The sequence below is a fragment of the Bufo gargarizans genome, chromosome 3 (assembly GCF_014858855.1).
Source record: "Bufo gargarizans isolate SCDJY-AF-19 chromosome 3, ASM1485885v1, whole genome shotgun sequence".
Lineage (NCBI taxonomy): Eukaryota > Metazoa > Chordata > Amphibia > Anura > Bufonidae > Bufo > Bufo gargarizans.
In genome coordinates this window covers 111597934-111620506 of record NC_058082.1, presented here as the reverse complement: position 1 = coordinate 111620506, position 22573 = coordinate 111597934, and the positions used below count along the sequence as shown (strand labels likewise).

The following is a 22573-nucleotide window of genomic DNA, read 5'->3' as shown; positions in this document are numbered from 1 at the left end:
ATGAGGCTCTGGTCGCTGCTTTCTCTCATGGTCTCTCGGATGCCTTGAAGGATGAGGTTGCAGCTAAGGACCTACCAGTGGAGCTCGAGTCCCTTATTTCTTTCCTGATTTTGATTGACACCAGACTCAGGGAGAGACCTTCCTTTAAGGAGAGCCTGCGGAGGTCTTCTAACAGATTGGCGCCTACGTTTGCTGTCCCACCCGTGCCTCCCTCTCCTCCCACGCCTCCTGGGGATGACTTGTCTGGGGGTGAACCCATGCAGCTGGGGTTTGCTCGCCTGTCCGAGGGGGAGAGGGTACTCCGGAGACGCGAGGGCCGATGCATGTACTGTGGGCTCGGTGGGCATTTTCGGTTGGCATGCCCGAACCGCCCGGGAAACGCTCGCACCTGAGATCCTGTCGGGGGCAAATCTTGGGTGGAGTCTCCTCGTCCCCGGTTTCCCGTGTTGACAAACCACTGATTACTGTTGTCCTCTCCTGGGTCGGGGGCTCGGTGACGACCCAGGCGTTGGTGGACTCTGGTGCTGGTGGTTTGTTCATTGATAGTGTGTTCGCTGCCGCCAATTCCATTCCTCTGAAGCCTCAAGGTTCCCCACTGGCTCTTGAGGCGATAGACGGCAGACCCCTTCTGCCGCCACACGTGACTCAGGAGACCCTTCCAGTGGGGATGGCCATTGGTGCCGTTCACAGAGAGTCGGTCTGTCTCCAGGTTATTTCGTCTCCACACTACTCGGTGGTCTTGGGGTACCCCTGGCTCCAGAAGCATAATCTGACTTTCGATTGGAGATCGGCCGAGATCCTCTCGTGGTCACCGCAGTGTGGGGCTAGTTGCATCCATGGGCCTGTCAAGTTGCTGTGTACTTCCTCGGACTCTCTGTTGCCTCCTGAATACGAGGAGTACCGGGATGTATTCGATAAGGTGCGTGCGGTTGCCCTACCTCCGCACCGCCCATACGATTGTGCCATAGAGTTACAATCTGGTGCCGTTCCTCCTCGTGGCAAAGTCTATCCACTGTCGGTAGCGGAGAATGAGGCCATGGAGGAGTACGTGAGGGAGGCGCTTTCACGCGGACACATTCGCACATCCTCGTCCCCGGCAGGGGCTGGATTTTTCTTTGTGAAAAAGAAGGGCGGTGAGTTGAGGCCTTGCATCGACTACAGGGGTCTCAATCGCATCACGATCAAGAACGCTTACCCGATACCCTTGATTTCCGAGCTGTTCGATCGCCTCAAAGGGGCCACGGTCTTTACCAAACTCGACCTGAGGGCGGCATATAACCTGGTAAGGATCAAGGCGGGCGATGAGTGGAAGACCGCGTTTAACACCAGGACCGGTCATTATGAATCCTTGGTTATGCCCTTTGGGTTGTGCAATGCGCCCGCAGTCTTCCAGGAATTCATCAACGATGTTTTCCGTGACCTGTTGCAGCAGTGTGTGGTGGTCTATTTGGATGACATCTTGGTATATTCTGAATCCATGGAGGCCCACATTCTGGATGTCAGACGAGTGTTGCAACGCTTACGAGAGAACAAGCTGTTCGGTAAGCTTGAGAAATGCGAATTTCACCGATCCCAGGTAACCTTCTTAGGTTACATCATTTCCGCTGAGGGGTTCTCCATGGATCCTGAGAAGGTTTCGGCTGTCTTACAGTGGCCCCAGCCCAGTGGGCTTCGTGCCCTGCTGCGCTTTTTGGGCTTCGCCAATTATTATCGGAAGTTCATCAGGGACTTTTCCATGCTAGCCAAGCCTCTCACGGATCTGACCAGGAAGGGCAGTAATCCCCAGGTCTGGCCGCTCGAGGCCATCCGAGCTTTTGAGGCTCTAAAGTCCGCCTTTGTGTCGGCTCCGATTCTGTCGCATCCCAACCCTGGGTTGCCTTTTGTCCTCGAGGTGGACGCGTCTGAGACGGGAGTAGGCGCCCTCCTGTCTCAGCGTAGAACACCAGAGGGTCCTCTGCTTCCTTGTGGGTTTTACTCCCGGAAACTGTCTTCCGCGGAGTGCAACTATCAGATTGGTGACAGGGAGTTATTGGCCATCGTGCAGGCCCTTAAAGAATGGAGGCACTTGCTCGAGGGCTCGGTGGTTCCGGTTCTCATCCTGACGGACCACAAGAATCTGACCTACCTCTCTGAGGCCAAGAGATTGACACCACGTCAGGCCAGATGGGCTCTGTTCTTGTCACGTTTTAATTACGTGGTCTCCTACCTACCCGGTTCCAAGAACATCAGAGCGGATGCCTTATCACGGCAGTACTCCGAGCTGTCCGGGGAGGAGTCGATTCCGACTTCGGTCATACCGCCGAATCAGATCCTGGCCGCTATTCGCACCAGCCTGACCTCTCCCCTGGGTGAGCAGATTTTGGCGGCTCAATCTGGTGCTCCCTCTGGGAGACCCAACGGCAGATGTTTTGTGCCTGAGGAGTTGCGCACTCGGTTGTTGCGAACCTACCATAACTCCAAGGCCGCGGGGCATCCTGGAAAGAATCAGCTGTCCTGGGCTGTTTCACGTCTGTTCTGGTGGCCTTCTCTACGTTCCGACATCGCCGCATATGTAGCGGCATGCTCCGTTTGTGCCCAGAGTAAGTCCCCTCGGCACCTTCCGTTGGGCCTTTTGCAACCCATAGCCACCGGGGAGCGTCCATGGTCACACCTGGGGATGGATTTCATTGTGGACCTCCCTGCATCCCGAGGCCATACGGTCATTCTCATGATTGTGGATCGGTTTTCCAAAATGTGCCACTGTGTTCCTCTCAAGAAGTTACCCTCTGCACAAGAGTTGGCCTCGATTTTTGCCAGGGAGGTCTTCCGGTTGCACGGTTTGCCCAAGGAGATTGTGTCGGATTGGGGGAGTCAGTTTGTGTCCAGGTTCTGGCGCGCCTTTTGCTCCCAGTTGGGGATTCATCTCTCTTTCTCCTCGGCCTACCACCCTCAGTCCAATGGGGCCGCAGAACGATCCAATCAGGCCTTGGAGCAATTCCTTCGTTGCTATGTCTCCGATCACCAAGACAATTGGGTTGACCTCCTGCCTTGGGCTGAGTTTGCCAGGAACACGGCGGTGAACTCTTCCTCTGGGACGTCTCCCTTCATGGCCAATTATGGGTTCCAACCTGCCGTGTTACCGGAGGTATTCTCTCCCCAGGATATTCCGGCTGTGGAGGATCACCTTTCCGTCCTACGTGCTTCTTGGGTACAGATCCAGAGGTCCCTTGAGGTCTCTGCGCAGCGCCAGAGACTCCAGGCTGATCGCAGACGAGCGCCCGCTCCTTCCTACCAGGTCGGAGACCGCGTATGGTTGTCCACCCGCAACCTCAACCTTCGAGTGCCCACTCCCAAGCTGGCGCCTCGCTTTGTTGGTCCCTTCCGAGTGCTTCGCAGGGTAAACCCGGTAGCCTATGCCCTCGCGCTTCCTCCTGGCATGCGGATCTCCAACGTGTTTCATGTCTCCCTGTTGAAGCCACTGGTGTGTAATCGTTTCACTTCCTCGGTTCCTCGGCCTCGTCCGGTCCAAGTGGGCAATCGTGAGGAGTATGAGGTGAGCAATATCCTGGACTCACGCCTGGTCCGCGGTCGGGTGCAGTTTTTGGTCCATTGGCGTGGTTATGGTCCAGAGGAGCGTTCCTGGGTTCCCTCCGCAGATGTCCATGCTCCTGCCTTGCTCCGAGCCTTCCACGCACGCTTCCCTCAGAAACCGTTCTTTACTCCACGGAGGAGGGGCCCTTGAGGGGGAGGTACTGTCATGGTCTTACCTTCTTGCTGTCCTCCTTCGTTTGACATGTGCTGGCGGCCATCTTGGTTTCTGGGTTTCTTGTAGCCTCCCACCCTGCGGCTTCTCCTTCCCACTGGGAGGAGCTGGATGCCCAGCTCATATATATAGGAGGTCTGTGGCTTCAGTTCCCTGCTTGGTCCTCCTGTGTTCACATGCTTCTAAGACTGCTGCTGCTTCTGGTTCCTGATCCTGGCTTCGTCTGACTACCCTTCTGGTTCCTGATCCTGGCTTCGTCTGACTACCCTTCTGGTTCCTGATCCAGGCCTCGTCTGACTACCCTGCTGGTTCCTGATCCTGGCTTCGTCTGACTACCCTGCTGGTTCCTGATCCAGGCCTCGTCTGACCTAAACGGTGCCATCCACAGATTCCCCCCCCCCCCTCCTCCCCTAAACAGCCTCGTCTGATCAGGCCTCGTCTGACCTAACGGTGCCATCCACAGATTCCCCCCCCCCCCTCCTCCCCTAAACAGTGCCATCCACAGATTTCTCCTCCCCCTGACGCTCACAGGAAAACATTTAAAAACGAATCAGTAACCTAAACTTTATTCATTAGTGATGTCTTTACTGTATACCTTACTCTGTCTTTCAGCTCCGGTAACAGCAGGCAGTGCGGGCGGGCGGCGCTCACTCACTGACGTCACGCGCCTGCTCCTCCCACTAGGCGGCGCAGGCGCGTGACGTCAGTGAGTGAGCGCCGCTCGCCCGCACTGCCTGCTGTTACCGGAGCTGAAAGACAAAGTAAGGTATACAGTAAGACATCACTAATGAATAAAGTTTAGGTTACTGATTCGTTTTTAAATGTTTTCCTGTGAGCGGCGGGGCCCTGTATATTCTAACCCCCAGGCAAGCGTCCCTGTCACCATGGGAACGCCTGGGGGTTAGAATATACCATCGGATTTGTGTTTTCACGCTCTCACTGAGAGCGTGAAAACTCAGATCCGATGGTATATTCTAACCCCTAGGCAAGCGTCCCCGTCACCATGGGAACGCCTGGGGGTTAGAATATACCATCGGATCTTCTGAATATATCGGAGGCAGATGAGACTGATGGGACAAGGGGCAAACAAGGCATTTTGCCGCCCCATTGGCAAGTGCCGCCCTAGGCAAATGCCTTGTTTGCCTCGTGATAGATACGCCCCTGTGCACTGGGCTGTGTATTAGAGGAAAACACAGCGCAACCCTAGCCCTGCTACTTGCCCGCAGGGCTAAGCTGCCTGCACAAACTACCTGCCCGGCGCCCGGAACTGCATGTCCCGGGTGTCGGGCGATAGGATTTCCACACCCCTGCCAGGGATCATCCTGATCTCCTAATCAATGGAAATCAAATATCTATCTCTCCGGATTTTTCCGCTGAGGTCCAGCGGAGAAGAGTGAAATTCCAGGATGTGAAACTTCGCCTACGGGACTTACAGATTCCCTATTCTATGCTGTAGCCTGCTAAGCTGCGGGTGGTAGCGCATGGAGAGGTTTGCATATTTGAAACACCGTTGGATGCGGCACGTTGGTTGGAAACCAACGAACGCTCCCTCAAGTACAGGCTGAATACCTTTTTCTACAAATACGTGGGACTTTTGTGGATCCCGCTCAGTTCCCAGGATGCGTCCAATAAGTGCAATATATTTTTTTACTTACCGAATTGTTCGCCCCAAAGGGGATGGGGGGGTAATGGCAGTGCGTCTCATGGAGCGAATGCTGCCATTTTTACTATGCTAACAACACTGATACATCGCCAGCTGCGATCCTGCACAGCGCGGCGATGTAATTGCGGGAAGGAAGGAGGGGCTGGAGCCCGGCAACTGCTGTTGGAATCGCGGAGGGGCCCGGTGCAGTCACTGTACTCTTACACGAGCACCCCCGCTCACATCAGTCTTCATATCTAAACTGTAATCATCCTTAACCACTTTATTAATGAAGCAGGCGGAGCAGGCGTTTGACGGGAGTGAGTGACGTTACGCTGCCGGCGGCCCTGCATGCTACAGGAGTTTGATAGTAAGTACTAGTACACGGGATAGCGCTACTTTAACTAACGTTACCAAGAGGGTAAGGATGATTACAGTTTAGATATGAAGACTGCTGTGAGCAGGCCCTATGTATTGGGGGACACTTATGGGGGGGGATCTGTGGATGACACATATATAGCAGTGTCATCCACAGATCCCCCCCATAACAGTGTCACCCACAGATGCCCCCATAACAGTGCCATCCACAGATCCCCCTCCCCATAACGGTGCCATCCACAAATCCCCCCCATAACAGTGCCACATCCACAGATCCCCTCCTTAACAGTGTCATCCACAGATCCCCTCCTTAACAATGTCATCCACAGATCCCTCATAATAGTGTCATCCACAGACCACCATTAGTTCAAAAGCACACCTTTTGGTTCAAAATTTTTTTTTTCTTATTTTCCTCCTCAAAAACCTAGGTGCGTCTTATGGGGTAAAAAATACGGTAGTTATTGTGGTTTCTCTATTTAGTATTAGACCTCTGATAACTGAACTCTGAGAACTGTAATAATACTTACTATTGGTTCACAAGAGGTAGTGTACTTTTACTAGAGTGTATATGTCTGTTTTAGGCCACTCGGTTGAGAGGATGCACTCTATATAGTACATAATTTGTTTATCTGTTGCACACTGCAGACTGTACTGTCTAGGAGGCAGGTTAGAGAAGCAACCTTGTTTAATGTTTATTCAAAATATATATTTTTTTTTTACTATGCTGGTGCCCGGCTACAGGAATGTTTTTTGCCCCATATATATTCTTTTTGTTCCATTCTTTATGGAACGCATTTCTGGAAAATGTTTTGTGTTTAAACTGTTTATATGGGTTTGGGGATTCGGTGGGTTTAGCTTTGAGACAGGTATACTGATAATCTGGTTTTGGATGGAGCAATGGTCAGAGCATCTGGTTCCCAACACTACTCACTTGCTACACAAATCGTGGGTGGGCCACTCATATCACTCGACACTCTCCACACATTCTAGGGGGAGTGATTGTTCCTATACACAAATCTCTGCGATTTACATGTCACTCATCTCGTATAGATCCTATGGGTAGATATTTGTGCCTGTATCGTACCTGTTACCACTTCTCCTTAATCCTAGTTGCGGTATATATTCCTCCCCCCTATAGTGGTGAAGTTTTGAAAGAGATAATGGCCTATGTTGAGGAGCTCCCTCTATATCCCATTTTAATGATTGGTGATTTCAATACTTGCCCGTCCGCAAGGTTAGACAGGGTGGGCCGTCGGGTGCAGATAGAGACACTAACTTTGACACAGTACTACGAGAGCTGAATTTGCACGATATCTGGCGAGTAAGAAATCCAGAAATGCTCAGATTCTCCTGTTTCTCCAGCTTTCATCACTCTCTCTCTAGGATTGACCTAGCTATAGGATCCCTGGATATGTTGTCTTTGGTAGTACCTGCCGAGAGGTCTATCTGACCACTCCACTATTCACATAGTTCTTAAATTGGGTGAAAGGATACCTTTTGGTGTTGGTAGATGGAGGATCAACCTTTTTTTGGCTGCAGCTGGTGAATAGTGGGGACGGTATCGTGGGAGAGCAGCAGGATTTTTTTTTTTTTTTACTAACAATGAAGGGTCGGCACCTATGGGAGTGGTGTGGGATGCCTGTAAGGCATTTATCCATGGACTATACATCCAGCGGATTAGTCAACACAAAACGAGGTGTAGGGACACTTTAAAACAGCTCCAGGACCTAGTTATGGAGATGGAAAAGAGATTTGTTGAACACCCCTCACGTGAGCATGAGACGTCGTTGGTGACAGCGCAGACAGACCTAAAGACACATTTACTCTGTATCGCTGATAGACGCTTTTTTCTCAAGCAAAAATATTTTGAAGCTGGTGAGAGTTCTGGCAGGCTGCTGGCCAGAATTGTTCGGGCACAAGATGGTCCATCAAAAATACTGTCCATCCAGAGAGCTGATGGATCTTTGGTCACGGCAGACTCTGATATTCTGGCAGTATTCCACATGTATTATAAAACTCTATATAAGTCAGCGGTGGGCAGCAAATATATTGCAGATTACCTTGCTGGGATCTCTACCCCATGGCTCTCAGCAGAGCGTGCGGCCTACTTAGATCAATCTCTGTCATTGATGGAATTAGAAGTGGCGCCTAAAGGGGTTGTCCACTTTCAGTTTACTATTGACTAGTGTGTTTGCGGGATTATATGTCACTTACTAATATAGTCTCTGTTGAAATGGTACACCATTTTCTATATTTTGTAAGATATGGCCCCTTGTTTACAAAGTCTTTTGTGCTGTCCTGTCCATAAGATGGCGGCTGATGAAGGGTCATGTGACCAGGCAGATCACCCCCATGTGACGCTCCTCCATTCAAATACACTTGCCATTCACTTGTTCTGTTGGTGAGTTTAGTGCAGATGCAATGTGTGGAGGAGGCATCACTTGGAGGTGATTTGCCTGGTCACATGACCCTCCATCAGCCGCCATTTTATGGATAGGACCTCTGTGTGGACAGCACAAAAGACTTTGTAAACAAGGGACATACCTGATGAAATATGGAAATGGTGCAGAATTCGTATAGACCGATCTCCCCGTTAACATCTAATGTTAAGGTCCTGGCGAACAGGCTACAAGTGGTAATCTCGACCTTTATACCATTATACATAGTGATCAAGCTGGTTTTATTCCTGATAAATCTACTTCAATTAACCTTCGATGGCTATTTCTTAATATCCAGTGGCGGTTGGAATCGGCAGGAAGTCGGGCTATACTATCCCTTGATGCCGCCAAAGCCTTCGATAGTGTTAAATGGCACTACCTATGGGAGGTATTAAGAGTCATGGGATTTGGGGATACTTTTATTTCCTGGGTTCAACTACTATATTGCGGCCCCAAAGCTAGGATTAGAGCTAATGGTGGTACATCGGAAGCCTTTGAGTTGGGGAGGGGTACCCGTCAGGGATGCCTGTTATTCCCTCTTCTATTCGCCATTGCAATTGAGCCACTTGCATGCCTGTTTCGATCATCTAATAGAATTGTGGGGTTCCCAATGGGAGTCAGAGAGGAACATGTCTCCCTATATGCGGACGACATCATATATGTGGGGGAGGTGGAGGGGTCATTAGGCCTATTGATGTCCCTTATACAAGACTTTGGAGACCGGTCTGGTCTTCGTATAAACTGGGACAAGTCTATTCTGTTTCCGTTGGACCCGGTCCCCGCTGGCCTCTCCCTCATGTCCACCCGTTTGCAGGTTTCTCACAGTTTCAAGTATTTGGGAGTTGTGGTCTCATTGAATATTGGGCACTATGTGAAAAGTAATGTGGATCCACTCCTAAACAACATGTCTGAAAAAAATCAGTGCATGGTATAAACTCCTTAAAATGATACTTATGCTGAAACTTATGTATGTCTTACATAACTGTCCTGTTTGGATCCCACAACGGATATTTTTTAGAATACAAGTGTCACGCTTCGGTGTGGGAGGAAAACACCACACCGATCATAGTAGGGAAGGGGGTAACAGGGAATTAGGCCTGAGAACTAGGGAAGGAAGATGGACACCTCCTAGTGAAAACCCTAACCAAAATCCTGACTGACTACCAGTATGAACAGACCCCAAAGGTAGGTGAGTTCATACGCAGGAATACCTAGAGTCCTGTCTAGCCCTATAGGACCCTGGTACTAACGGCAGGGACAAGAGTACTTGTTCCTCCAAAAGGAAGGACGAACAGGAGTCTACTTCAGGCCTAATACAAACAATAGGAAAATGCAACACACAGAACCCAAACATACAAAAGGGAAAAAAAAGGGGAAAAAAAAATACAAAAGGGAAGACTTATCTTCAAAGAGGCTATGGAGGCACCAGGAACTCAGCCGAGATCCAACCACAAACAAATAAGGAAGGTTAAATGACCACATAGGCAACACCTGGAGGCAAGGGGTGTGGCCATTACCAGAAACAACAGACACCTATTGATCCACAAAGAAAACCTGTCAGATCAAACCACGTGTTGCCAGTCTCACAGATGTCCTGCCACTCACTGTCGCCGGGACGTCCGTATGTCTCGGTACGTCTGTGACAACAAGGTTTATTCAAAAGTTTGATTTGGCGCAAAAAAAAGGGCCAGGATTAGGTTGGATACTCTACAAAGAGGGAAGGATTCAGGGGGTCTTTATAGTCCTAATCCATAGTTATATTTTATTTCCTCTCAGCTGCAGCAATTGAGGGGTTGGGGGAGGACCCCTGGGGACAACGCATCTGCGTGGCTAATAGCCCACATTATAGAAAATGAATCCCCTATAGCCTTACTAGAAAATAGTGGCCTCTTTGATAAGTTGGCGGGATACCCTACACTTAATTTGATATGTAAGGTTTGGCATAAATGTCGTGACTTGCTGTCTATATGGGGCTTCACCCAGGTCACTCCTCTATGGAGAAATCCCCAGGTGCCTGAAATGTTTCACCTAGAGGGGTTCTCCTTATGGGAACGGAAGGGTGTGGTGTTTCTGTATCAACTGCAAAGAGATGGTGTGTTTAAATCTTTTGAACAATTCAGAAATGAGTTTGCCCTTCCTCATACAGCCTTTTTTCAATTTTTGCAATTAAGACATGCATTCCAGATGCAGACAAAAACAATGTCGCTTACATGTACAGTCCTATTGCTGCAACAGATTCTCACCTGTGGTTCCTCAAGTGGACTAATATCGTCCATATAAAGAAATCTGTTTGTGAAATCTGTGAGGCATGACTCCTTGGTGGTCAAACAAAAATGGGAGGGGGGGGGGGGGGGTTGGTTATATATCAGAGAATCAATGGAAAGCCGTACTGGCACTAACGCCTCAGTTATCAGTCTGCGAGGGCCAGCGTATGTCCCAATTACTTCTTGTTCACCATGTATAGCGGACTCCATCCTTTCTGTTCAAGATCAGGGTTAGGAATGCGGCCTCCTGCCCTAGATGTGGGGAGAGTCCTGCATCCCTGATGCACATGTTCTGGGAGTGTGCGGAGCTTCGGAATTTCTGGACAGGCGTGCTAACCTGTATTAAAGATGCTTATCACATTGTGGTCCCGCCTGGTCCTAGGACGTGTGTTGGGATTGTTGGACATTACAAATCGCAATTCGCGCCTGGGGTGCAACGTTTGCTCTTCCAGGCCAGGAATTGAATTGCTAAATACTGGCTTAGACTCCAACTGAATTTTTTAACAGAATGGACGAGATTCTTCGTCTGGAAAAAGGAGTATATATTAAAAGGCAGTGCTTGGCCCAGTTCACAAAAATTTGGGACAAGTGGGTATCTTATAGGATCAATGCGGCATAGTTTGTCTTATGATTGCCTTGGATGAGAGGAGTGACCTTGGAGCTGCGCTTGGTTTCTGAGTTTGCATATACGAGACCGGGATTGGGAATGATAACTATGGTGGATGATCTGGGGCAGAAGAGTTGAGAGACAAGTTTATCATGGGACGTGAAGGGGCTACGACCTTATCCAGGGTGACGTGCTGACACACGCTACCTATACAAGTGTTATAGTACCCGTCTCATTTCTGGGAGGTGGGTTGTGGGAGGGGGGAGGAAGAATTTTCTAAATGCCAAACTTGATGGTCTATACTCATCTCTGGTACTCTGTCCAATTCTGTCTATTTCCATGTGTACTTTCTGGGTAGAAACATGGTAGGTCAAGAGGTACAAATTACTGTAGACTACTGGAGGTAGAAAACAACCGACAAAAAAAAACAAGCCCAAAACAGTAGTGGAGGTAGCACTATATAATAAGCTACTTGTCATCTATCTGCCATAAAACCAATCATTTTAGGCTACTTTCACACTCGCCTTTTGTGCAGATCCGTCATGGACTGATCCGTTCAGATAATACAACCCTTTGCATTCGTTCAGAACTGATCCATTTGTATTATCTTTAACATAGCCAAGACAGATCCGTCTTGTAGAATATTGATAGTCAATGGAGGACGGATCCGTTTTCTATTGTGCCAGATTGTGTCAGTGAAAACGGATCCATCCCCATTGACTTACATTGTGTGCCAGGACGGATCCGTTTGGCTCAGTTTCATCAGACGGACACCAAAACGCTGCAAACAGCATTTTGGTGTCCGTCTCTAAAGCGGAATGGAGACTGAAATGATGCATTCTGAGTGGATCCTTTTCTATTCAGAATGCATTAGAATGCAAACTGATCCGTTTTGGACTGCTTTTAAGAGCCCTGAACGGATCTCACAAACAGAAAGCCAAAACGCAAGTCTGAAAGTAGCCTTAGGCCCCTTTCACACGGGCGAGTATTCCGCGCGGATCCGATGCGTGAGTTGAACGCATTGCACCCGCACTGAATACCGACCCATTCATTTCTATGAGGCTGTTCACATGAGCGGTGATTTTCACGCATCACTTATGCGTTGCGTAAAAATCGCAGCATGCTCTATTTTTGTGTGTTTTTCACGTAACGCAGGCCCCATAGGCCCTGTTTCAGACGGGCGTTGCGGGAAAATGTGCGGGTGCGTTGCGGGAACACCCGCGATTTTTCCACGCGAGTGCAAAACATTGTAATGCGTTTTGCACTCGCGTGAGAAAAATCGCGCATGTTTGGTACCCAAACCCACACTTCTTCACAGAAGTTCGGGTCTGGGATCGGTGTTCTGTAGATTGTATTATTTTCCCTTATAACATGGTTATAAGGGAAAATAATAGCATTCTGAATACAGAATGCATAGTACAATAGGGCTGGAGGGGTTAAAAAAAATAATAATAATTTAACTCACCTTAGTCCACTTGATCGCGTAGCCCGGCATCTCTTCTGTCTCCTTTGCTGAACAGGACCTGTGGTGAGCAGTCATTTCAGGAACAGGACCTGTGGTGACGTCACTCCGGTCATCACATGATCCATCACCTTGGTAAAAGATCATGTGATGACCGGAGTGACGTCACCACAGGTCCTGTTCCTGAAATGACTGCTCACCACAGGTCCTGTTCAGCAAAGTAGACAGAAGTATAACCATGTTATAAGGGAAAATAATACAATCTACAGAACACCGATCCCAGACCCGAACTTCTGTGAAGAAGTTCGGGTTTGGGTACCAAACATGCGCAAGTGAAAAATCGCGACGCACCCGCACATTTTGTCTGAAAGAGGTCTTAAACTGTTTAGGACCCCCCCCCATAGACTTTATATGTCGGGGCAGTCCACATTTTTCTCTGCAAGGACATTCCTTGCGGAGGTGGCAGCTGCACACAAATAGTGCAAGAGCTGGGAGCCTGTTGTGTGTGACATCCAGCCCCTCCGTAGAAAGACACAGACAGTTTTTTATCGTCCCTGCCATTCCCATCACTGTATCTTGCTGTCATGCGATTCCAGGGTCTGGAGTAACTGCACAAGCTGTTGGGTGTTAGCAGATCCAGATCCGCACTACGATGCTTTTCAGCAGATCTATATGTCAACCCCAGCTACAGAAGAAATTGGCAATAGTAACAAATGTAATGCAAACACGACCACCAATGCTGGATTGCAGGGTGGTCGTAACCATGGAAACGAGCAGTGTATAATGTGATGGAAAAATGAATCCAGCCAGCAAAGGAAGCAATATGGATAATAACGATACATTAGTAGGTGGCTTTAATGGTATAATCGCCTCAACATTGCATTTTTCGCAGAGGCCTGGCTCTCAGTAACTCCGAATTCTGTGTCTTTGGTGAGACTGATTAAACTTAGATCTCCAGTCATTTGGGAGCACTGCTAGCCCCGTCCTTTTAGTAATTGTTCATTGTGGTAATTAACAGATGTTCTTCTTTGAACATGAGGAGTAGTAATTAGGATGGGAAGATGAAAGATCCAGCTTAAAGGAACAGAAGCTTTTCTAATGGACCTAGGGCGATCAGTGGCGCCCTGTGAAGAAAACAGTGGGACTTTGTAATCTTTTCCGAATTTATAAGTTCAGACAAAGCTGAGGATGTTTCCTGTAGCAACCAGTCTGCTCCTATTTTCAGATAGGGCTTAGGCTTATTTCACACAAGTGATAAGGAACGCGCCCTAGTACTGTCAGTGAAAAACTGACAATTTTCCTTCACCCAGCATCTCCTAGCAACCATCAGTGAAAAAGGGTTTTCATCAGTTTTCAGAAATACCATCATTGAAAAATAGACTGTCTGTCAATGTGTTTCAATTTTTTTCACTGACCCATTGACTTGAATGGGCAAGTCCTGCATGAAAAACAGATGAAGGTACAGCATGCTGCGTGCAGATAGTGAACAAAACATGTAGGGATGGGGGGGGGGGGGCATTTACCAAGTGCCATTTTGAGACAAAGTTTGTCACTTTTTAGTTTTTTCAAAAAGGGGGCAGGTGGGGGTGGGAGAAGGCAGGCCCAAGTCATTTAGCAAAATGTGCGCCAAAAAACTGGAGCACACTACACTAGCAATCTACTCCGGATTCTGACTGGTGCACAGGGTGCCTCTTAATAAATTCAAAGGACCTTCCTTCTGGCGCAGGTTTTATTAAGACTGGCATTTGAAACACCGATCTTAATAAATGAGCTCCAGCGCCTTTAAAAGGTTTCTGAGAGTTTTTTTTTTGTTTTGTTTTTTTACTGATGACCTATACTCTGATCGGTGGGTGTTCGACACCCAGGACCCCCACCAATCAGCTGTTTGAGAAGGCAGCGGGGCTGGCAGTCAGTAGGCATAAGCTAAATATAATTGGTATCACCATGTTTGTTAAACTATCTTGCTATTTATCACGCACAGTGAACTCTGTAAACCCCCAAAAATCCCCAATTACAGAATTGTCTTTTTTTTTAATCTCTTTACTTTTAACATTTACATTTTTTAAGAGACCCTACAGACAGCAATTTGACCAGTAAAAAGCACCATAGAACCTCAAGTGTTTTTTTTTTTCCATATTGCTTTTTTGTGACTTTTGTGCTAAACTAATATGTGGATAGTGTTTTTTATCAGGCATTTATTTCTCTTAGGGCTCATGCACACGACCGTATGTATTTTGTGGTCTGCAAAAAACAGATCCGCAAAAAACGTATTTTGCGGAACAGAACAGCTGGTCCCTAATAGAACAGTCCTATCCTTGTCCGTAATGCGGACAACAATAGGACATGTTCTATTTTTTTGCGGAATAGACATACGGACACGCACATTTCCCGGACTGAACACTGCTCCTCTGTAATGAATTGACAGCATCAAAATCACTTATCATGCTGTGAGTTCCTGTCTGACTGTGGGTCTACTGTACTGTACTAATGGCGTTATGTCAGTTCAGTACAGTAGACCAGTGATCTGCGAAATGCTGCCATCACACAAAGTGTGTTTCCTGGACTGAACATGCCTGTGTAAACCTGGCCATATACTGTATCTAAACAAGTGTGACATATATGGATTGACGTGTGTTAATAATTTCCCATTGTAGAGAGTGCAGAGATCTTCAAAAAAGTGATGAATTGATACAGAAAGTAAATTAGAACATTTTTATACGATAAATACGAGTTATTTCCTGAAACTGGAAGCCCCCTTTAAGGACAGTGTGGGAGGGGCTACACAAATCTCAGTCCTCTGCTGAGGCAGGCCCCTGGTGGTCTTTGTTGACAGGCTCTCAACCAATATGCTGTACTTATTGGTATCACCGAGCAGTGATGCCAGTAGTAACGCATCGGACCACTGAGGCCAATGATTGACTGCAGTGGTTGTGTGCTAGATTGCTGGAAGCTTGTAAACAAAGACTGACAGGGCGTCGGCAAAGCATCTGGAATCTAAAAGTTATTGATTTTTTTTGTTATTTTATAACATTTATGGATTTTTCTTCTTTTTTTATGTTTAAAAGGAATTCTGTCACCAGTTTTTTGCCCCTCCATTAAAAATATGGTTATGTTCAGGGAGCTTTAGTGATTCCTAATGTGGTCTTATAACTGAAATCTGTAGGCTTATTTTGTCTAAAAAACGTTATAACTAACCTGTCATTCATCCAACTAAGGTGCCCAAGGGGATGTGCATGTCTTCCAGATGCCACCCGCACCCGCCGCCGTTCGTGCCCTGCTCCTCCTTTTCTGACATCAGCGCCTGTGTCTGATGCGCCCGTGCGGACTTTCGGCTTCATGGAGCGAAGTGCGCATGCGCCGGCACTTCGCTCAACCTCCCGATGACCTGAACACTGGCGCCAGCCTGTGCGCACGCGCGAGATGTTAGAGAAGAAGGAGGGGGGAGTGAGGGAGAGCCGGAGGCGTAACAAAGGATTCTGAGGCGGCGCTGATGTCAGAAAAGGAGGAGCAGGGCACGAACGGCGGCGGGTGCGGGTGGCATCTGGAAGACATGCACATCCCCTTGGGCACCTTAGTTGGATGAATGACAGGTTAGTTATAACGTTTTTTAGACAAAATAAGCCTACAGATTTCAGTTATAAGACCACATTAGGAATCACTAAAGCTCCCTGACCATAACCATATTTTTAAATGGAGGGGCAAAAAACTGGTGACAGAATCCCTTTAAGTAAGTACAGTATATGTAGAAAGATGTCAGTATTGTCCTTCTCTGTCTAAGATGAGGGAGATACAATATACATAAGTGTAAATTAAAGGGGTTGTCTCATTTCAGCGAGTAGCATTTATTATGTAGAGGAAGTTAATACCAGTCACTTACTAATGTATTGTGATTGTCCATATTGCTTCCTTTGCTGGCTGGATTCATTTTTTCATCACATTATGCACTGCTCGTTTCCATGGTTACGACCATCCTGCAGTCCATCAGTGGTGGTCATGCTTGTACACTATAGGAAAAAGCGCTGGCCTATTTGGTGGCCGGGACTGTGGGAGTGCAGCGAGGCTACTGCTTTTTCCTATAGTGTGCAAGCACGGCCACCCCTGCTGAATTGCAGGGTGGTTGTAACCATGGAAACAAGCAGTGTATAATGTGATGGAAAAATGAATCCAGCCAGCAAAGGAGGCGATATGGATAATAACAATACGTTAGTAAGTGGCTTGTAGTATTTTCCTCTACATAATAAATGCCATTTGCTGAAGTGAGACAACCCCTTTAAAAGCAATGTCATTTCGATTATGTTTTTAAATAATTAATATCCTTTTTTACATTCTAGGGAAAACCTTATGTTTTTGATCGTGTGTTTCCACCAAATACGACTCAGGAGCAAGTCTACCATGCCTGTGCTATGCAAATTGTTAAAGGTAATACTATTTATTATACATGATTTGTACCTACATCTCTGCCATACATTTTACAGTATAAGGCTAATGGGGGTATATAATAATCTGAAGGTGGACTACTCCTCTGCCACTATGCTTCCTAAGGCCCATTACACTAGACCAGGGGTGCACAACCCGCGGGCCGCATGTGGCCCCCGCCCTCCTGGACAGAAACACAGATGATCGGGTGATAAGCTGTGTTTCTGCCCTGAGTGCCGCATCACAGAGCATTACAGCTCCTGCTCCCGCACAGTAGCCGAAGCAGGACGGGTCCTCAGCTGTCAGTGACAGCACGAGACCCAAGGACAAGGCAGAAGCAGTGTATCAGCGCTTCTGCCTTCACATCAGATAGGTGAGCGGCGCGCTGTGCAGGGTGGACCCGGCTTGGGGACAGAGTAGCGTAGAGCTGCAGGGTCAGGAGACCCCGCTCAGCTCTGCCTTGTACAATGCCCCCACAGCAGGCTGGTTTCCCCTGTAACTGGGGCTACTTTGGATGCCCCAATTACAGTGGAAATAGTGCAAAAATGTCTCCTATTGTCTTTCAGTGACCACTTGTGGCCAAATCATGTGGAAAAAATATATTTAAAAAAATAATAATATAAAAACAAAAAAATATAATAAAACACAAATGAAAGAAAAATAAAGAAATTATGATGTGGCAATTTTTTTTTGAAAATTATCAAAAAATAAAATAAAACAATAAAAAGGAAAAATTGCAAAATATAAGAGTGTTCACTGTCCCCCAAAAGGGTTTTTATGATCGAGACATTCTGTGTTGAAAAAATAATTTATATATAGATATATATATAGAAAAGAGAAAAAGACAGCACTCCAAATTGTGATGAAAAAAGTGGACGGTCCACTTTTTTCATCACAATTCGGAGTGCTGCCTTTTTTCTCTTTTCTATACATTTGGGATCTTGGTGGTCCCCAGGAGGTGCTTATTGTGTGCTGCTTCTCTCTTTCTCTTTCTCTCTTTCTCTCTCTCTCTCTTTCTCTCTCTCTCTCTCTATACATATATATATATATATATATATATACAGGTGAAACTCGAAAAATTAGAATATCGTGCAAAGTTCGTTTATTTCAGTAATGCAACTTAAAAGGTGAAACTAACATATGAGAGAGACTCATTACATGCAAAGCGAGATACTTCAAGCCTTTATTTGTTATAATTTGGATGATTATGGCTTACAGCTTATGAAACCCCAAAGTCACAATTTTGAGGTCCCCTTTGCTCAGGGGGTATGGATTAATTAGCTGACTAGAGTGTGACACTTTGAGCCTAGAATATTGAACCTTTTCATAAAATTCTAATTTTAAGCCGCATTAATGCAATTCCTTTTAATTTGCATTACTGAAATAAATGGACTTTTGCACGATATTCAAATTTTTCGAGTTTCACCTGTATATATAATAATAGAAAATGATTTTTAAAAAAATAAAAAATAATAAAATACAAATAAAAGAAAAAAATTAAAAGTGTAAAATAATAGAGTGTTCATTGTACCCCAACAGTCTTTTTATGACCACTTGGGGACATATTATGTGGCAAAAATATAATAAAAAAATAAGTAATAAACCAAATATAATATATTTTTTTATAAAATACAAATAAAACAATTTACAAAAAGTGTCAGTGTCCCCCAAAGGTCTTTTTATTACCTCTTGGGGGATATATTTTGTAGCAGAAATATATATATATATATATATATATATATATATATATGAAATCTAAAATAATAAAATACATAAAACAAAAAACACCCACACCAACCAAAACCGTCCCCATTATTGCCCCATACACGTGAAATCATACATATTATATAACAAAACGACTGACACAAAATAGAGAACTAATTGTAATCATTTGTTTTCATGTCAGTTTGCATATAGAATAAGGAGCTATAGTTTGAAAAATAATACTTTTTAAAAATGTTTTGTACAGTTTTTCCCCCAAATAAAACTAAAAATTTTTTTTTAAAGGCCCTATGTGTCAAGTAAAAAATAGCCCCAACACATAAAACAAAAAAGCTCCAAACGTTTGAACCACCATGTGTGCGAAATCACAAAAAAAGTGTCTGTTCAGGCCTGGTTATTAAAGTGTTTACCAGTAAGCACTTTCCCCACTAGTAAGTGTTTACTGGTTATTACATGGCACCTGTAACTGGGGGGCAGGAGGTGGTAATAACCAATGAACGCCAGCCTCTGCAGTGAAGGAAAGCTCTGATTTAGGCCTCTTTCACACTACAGTATGTTGCATTCAGTGTTTTGCGTTCCGTTTTTCACGGATCCGTTGTTCCGTTTTTTGCTTCCGTTGTGGTTCCGTTTCCGTTCCGTTGTTCCGTTCCGTTTTTCCGTATGGCAAATACAGTATACAGTAATTTCATATTAAAAATTGGGCTGGGCATAACATTTTCAATTGATGGTTCCGCAAAAAACGGAACGGATACGGAAGACATACGGATGCATTTCCGTATGTGTTCCGTTTTTTTTGCGGCCCCATTGACTTGAATGGAGCCACGGACTGTGATTCTCGGCCAAATATAGGACATGTTCTATCTTTTCAACGGAACGGAAAAACGGAAATACGGAAACGGAATGCATACGGAACACATTCCGTTTTTTTGCGGAACCATTGAAATGAATGGTTCCGTATACGGACCGTATACGGAACGCAAAAAACGGACCGTATACGGAACGCAAAATACTGTAGTGTGAAAGAGGCCTTATGAATAGGAGGCAGGTTGGAAGGAAATGTCGCTACGTTTCCGGGTTTTTCCTGTAAAAATGATTTTTTAACAAGTTCCTGCAGCATCGCCCATGAATCAGAAGATTCATACTTACCTGCTCCATGCCGCCTTGGTCCTTTGCGCTGCCCCCTTTGCCTCCATCTTCTAGTTCCTGTGCTGTTTACACCTGGCTGTGCATGGCCATGGTCACATACACCGCTCCAGTCAATGACTGGCTTCAGTGGTGACACACTGCTTGTGGCCACATTTCCACTGAAGCCAGTCATTGGCTGGAGAGGTGCATATAACAACGGCCATGCACTGCCAGGTGAAAACAGCGCCGGGAACGGAAGATGGAGGCAACAGGTGCAGTGCTGAGAACCGAATCGGCGGAGAGCAGGTAAGTTTAACTCTTCGGTTTTAGGCGCCATGCTGCAGGAACTTGTTAGAAATTAATTTTTACTGGGAAATCCCTTTAAGCCCCTAATACACTCTGAGATATTAAGGTCAATTGCTGGGAACAAGTCTTCATAAGAGCGCTCATTCATGATAACTGGCCGGTATAACCGTGCCCCACAGCGCTCTGTGTAATCAGGGCTGTGCTACCGATAATCAATATAACTAAATGAAGGAGGAATGACTGTCATAGCGATCACCCCCCCCCCCTTCCCCCACACTTTTCATTGGCCTGTGTAATAGGCCGATGCATTTGAGCGCCGATCAAATTTTATTTATTTATTTGGGGCCCCTTGAAATAGAGCGATGTGACAATGCAGCCCCCAGACCCAAAAAGGTTGTGCACCCCTGCACTAGACACTATGACAGGCTACCTTTATATTAATTCACCTGTCATCCTATGAAAACTTAGCTTGTGACCGCTCTTATGATGTCCTATTAAAAATGAGAAAGCCTCCTCTAAATTTACAGTGCCTTCTAGTTTTGCCACCCTAGCGTCTAGGTGGTTAAGGCTAGTTTCCCTTCTTCAGCAGGGTGATCCAGCTGCCATTTATGGCAGAGAATGCTGGAAATTGGCCGGACACAAAGCTCAGCGTGCAGCATTTGTTACCCGCTGGAATAATATAAACTATATGGTTTGGAATGCAGTGACCTAACAACTATTTTCTTCTATGAAATGTGCTATTACTGTTAAAAGTAGTAAAATGTAAAAAAAAAATAAAAAATAAACAGCCTGAGCATATAAACATATAGGGTATCTATGTAATCATACCGCCCCATAGAATAGAAGAAGAGTAACGTTACTGATGCTGCATGGTCAACAGTGCAAAATTTGAATTGCAAAAAAAAAACTGGCAGAATTGGCTATTTTTCCCCATTCTGATCCCCTCAGAAATGGTGCAAGTGAAAAACACAACTTGTCCCTCAAGAAACAAGCCCTCATACAACTGGTTAATGGAGAAGTAATAAAGCTTTGGCCTTTCGTATACAGAGGTTAAAAAAAATAAAACTATATTGTTGCTTTTAAGGCCCCAAAGAGCTGGATCCTTAAAGAGGTTGTCCAAGATAGTTCAGAATCTCAGACAGGACCCCAAATGGTCTGAAATAAAAAATAAAAAAACAGGATATACCTACCTGTTTCTCCAGTGCTAATCTCTTCACGACTGCTTCGGTCTCCTGCCTCCACTTGTTTACAGACTGCAGCAGTGACTTGCCGAGATACAGCATGTGACTGCTGCAGCCAATCACTGTCCTCAGTCGTCTACCATTGGCTGCAGGGGTCATGTGCCGAACACCTGCACGTCACTGCTGCATTTTGTTAACTTGCAGACATAATGAGGACAGGAGCGAACGTGGAGAGGACAGTTCTGGAGAAAGTGGTAAGTATACCCTCATTTTAGACCATTTGTGGGCTTGACGGAGATTTTTAATTCCAGAGCAGAGAGGAATAGTTTAATATGGAAATTTACCATACTAAAAACCTGTGCAAAAAAATTTAATATTTGCATTAGTTTCCTTAAAAACAATATATTTTTACCCTGCAGATGTGCTGGCCGGATATAATGGAACTATTTTTGCCTATGGGCAGACAGCTTCTGGAAAGACCCATACCATGGAGGTACGTTTGAGGGATGTAAAGTTTTAGTTCACAGTACTGGAGAATGTTGTGTCAATAATGAGAAATGACTTCAGAACTTTGTTAGTATGAAAAGACTTGTGTCGTGTCTCAGCTATAGTGTACAGACTTTCTCTGTTTTCCCTCAGGGTAAGCTTCATGATCCCCAAATGATGGGAATAATACCCAGAATCGCCAGGGATATTTTCAACCACATCTATGCCATGGATGAGAACTTGGAATTCCACATTAAGGTAATGATCTACTGTGCACATTACTAATCCAAGTTATAGTACATCCATTTACAATCCAAATGATAAAAAGGTGGGAAGTCCACTCCAAACACAGATCCAAGAGGCCTGTCCACCTCCACAAGTGAACTGTTATAATGTTCCCTGTCCCATAACACCAAGCCCACTTGAGCTAATGACACCCATCTTAAACACCCTCTAGAGACTTTGTACATTAATGGGGACTTAAATATCGATGACCTATTTTCAAGATAATTAGAAAAACAAAAAATACCAAGGGTGTCCAAATGGAAAACAGTGTCCACCTAGTATAGCCACAAAGGGCACCCGTAGTTGTGACTCGCTACTAGCTCCCGAGTGAAACAAGCGAAAAAACAAGAGAACGGAGCTCATAGTACCAGTAGTAAAAATATATTTTATTAAGACATGATTAAAAAATGTGTATATATAAAGAAAAGAATAAATGATATGCCATTAAAAAGTGAATGGGAGCAGAAAAAGAGCGCCACCCTGGGATAGCACACGTATCAATTGTAAAAAATAGTGATC

At 45.8% G+C, this 22573-nt stretch overlaps 1 protein-coding gene across 1 annotated transcript in view; it reads left to right on the top strand.

The window, feature by feature from the left end:
- The window catches only part of KIF5A (kinesin family member 5A), a 149815-nt gene that overhangs the window by 53781 nt on the left and 73461 nt on the right, over window positions 1-22573 (top strand). The window contains exons 3-5 of the mRNA XM_044286264.1: window positions 16865-16952; window positions 21703-21776; window positions 21923-22027. Of these exons, the coding sequence (XP_044142199.1) occupies window positions 16865-16952; window positions 21703-21776; window positions 21923-22027 (267 nt within the window). The remainder of the gene's footprint in view (window positions 1-16864; window positions 16953-21702; window positions 21777-21922; window positions 22028-22573) is intronic.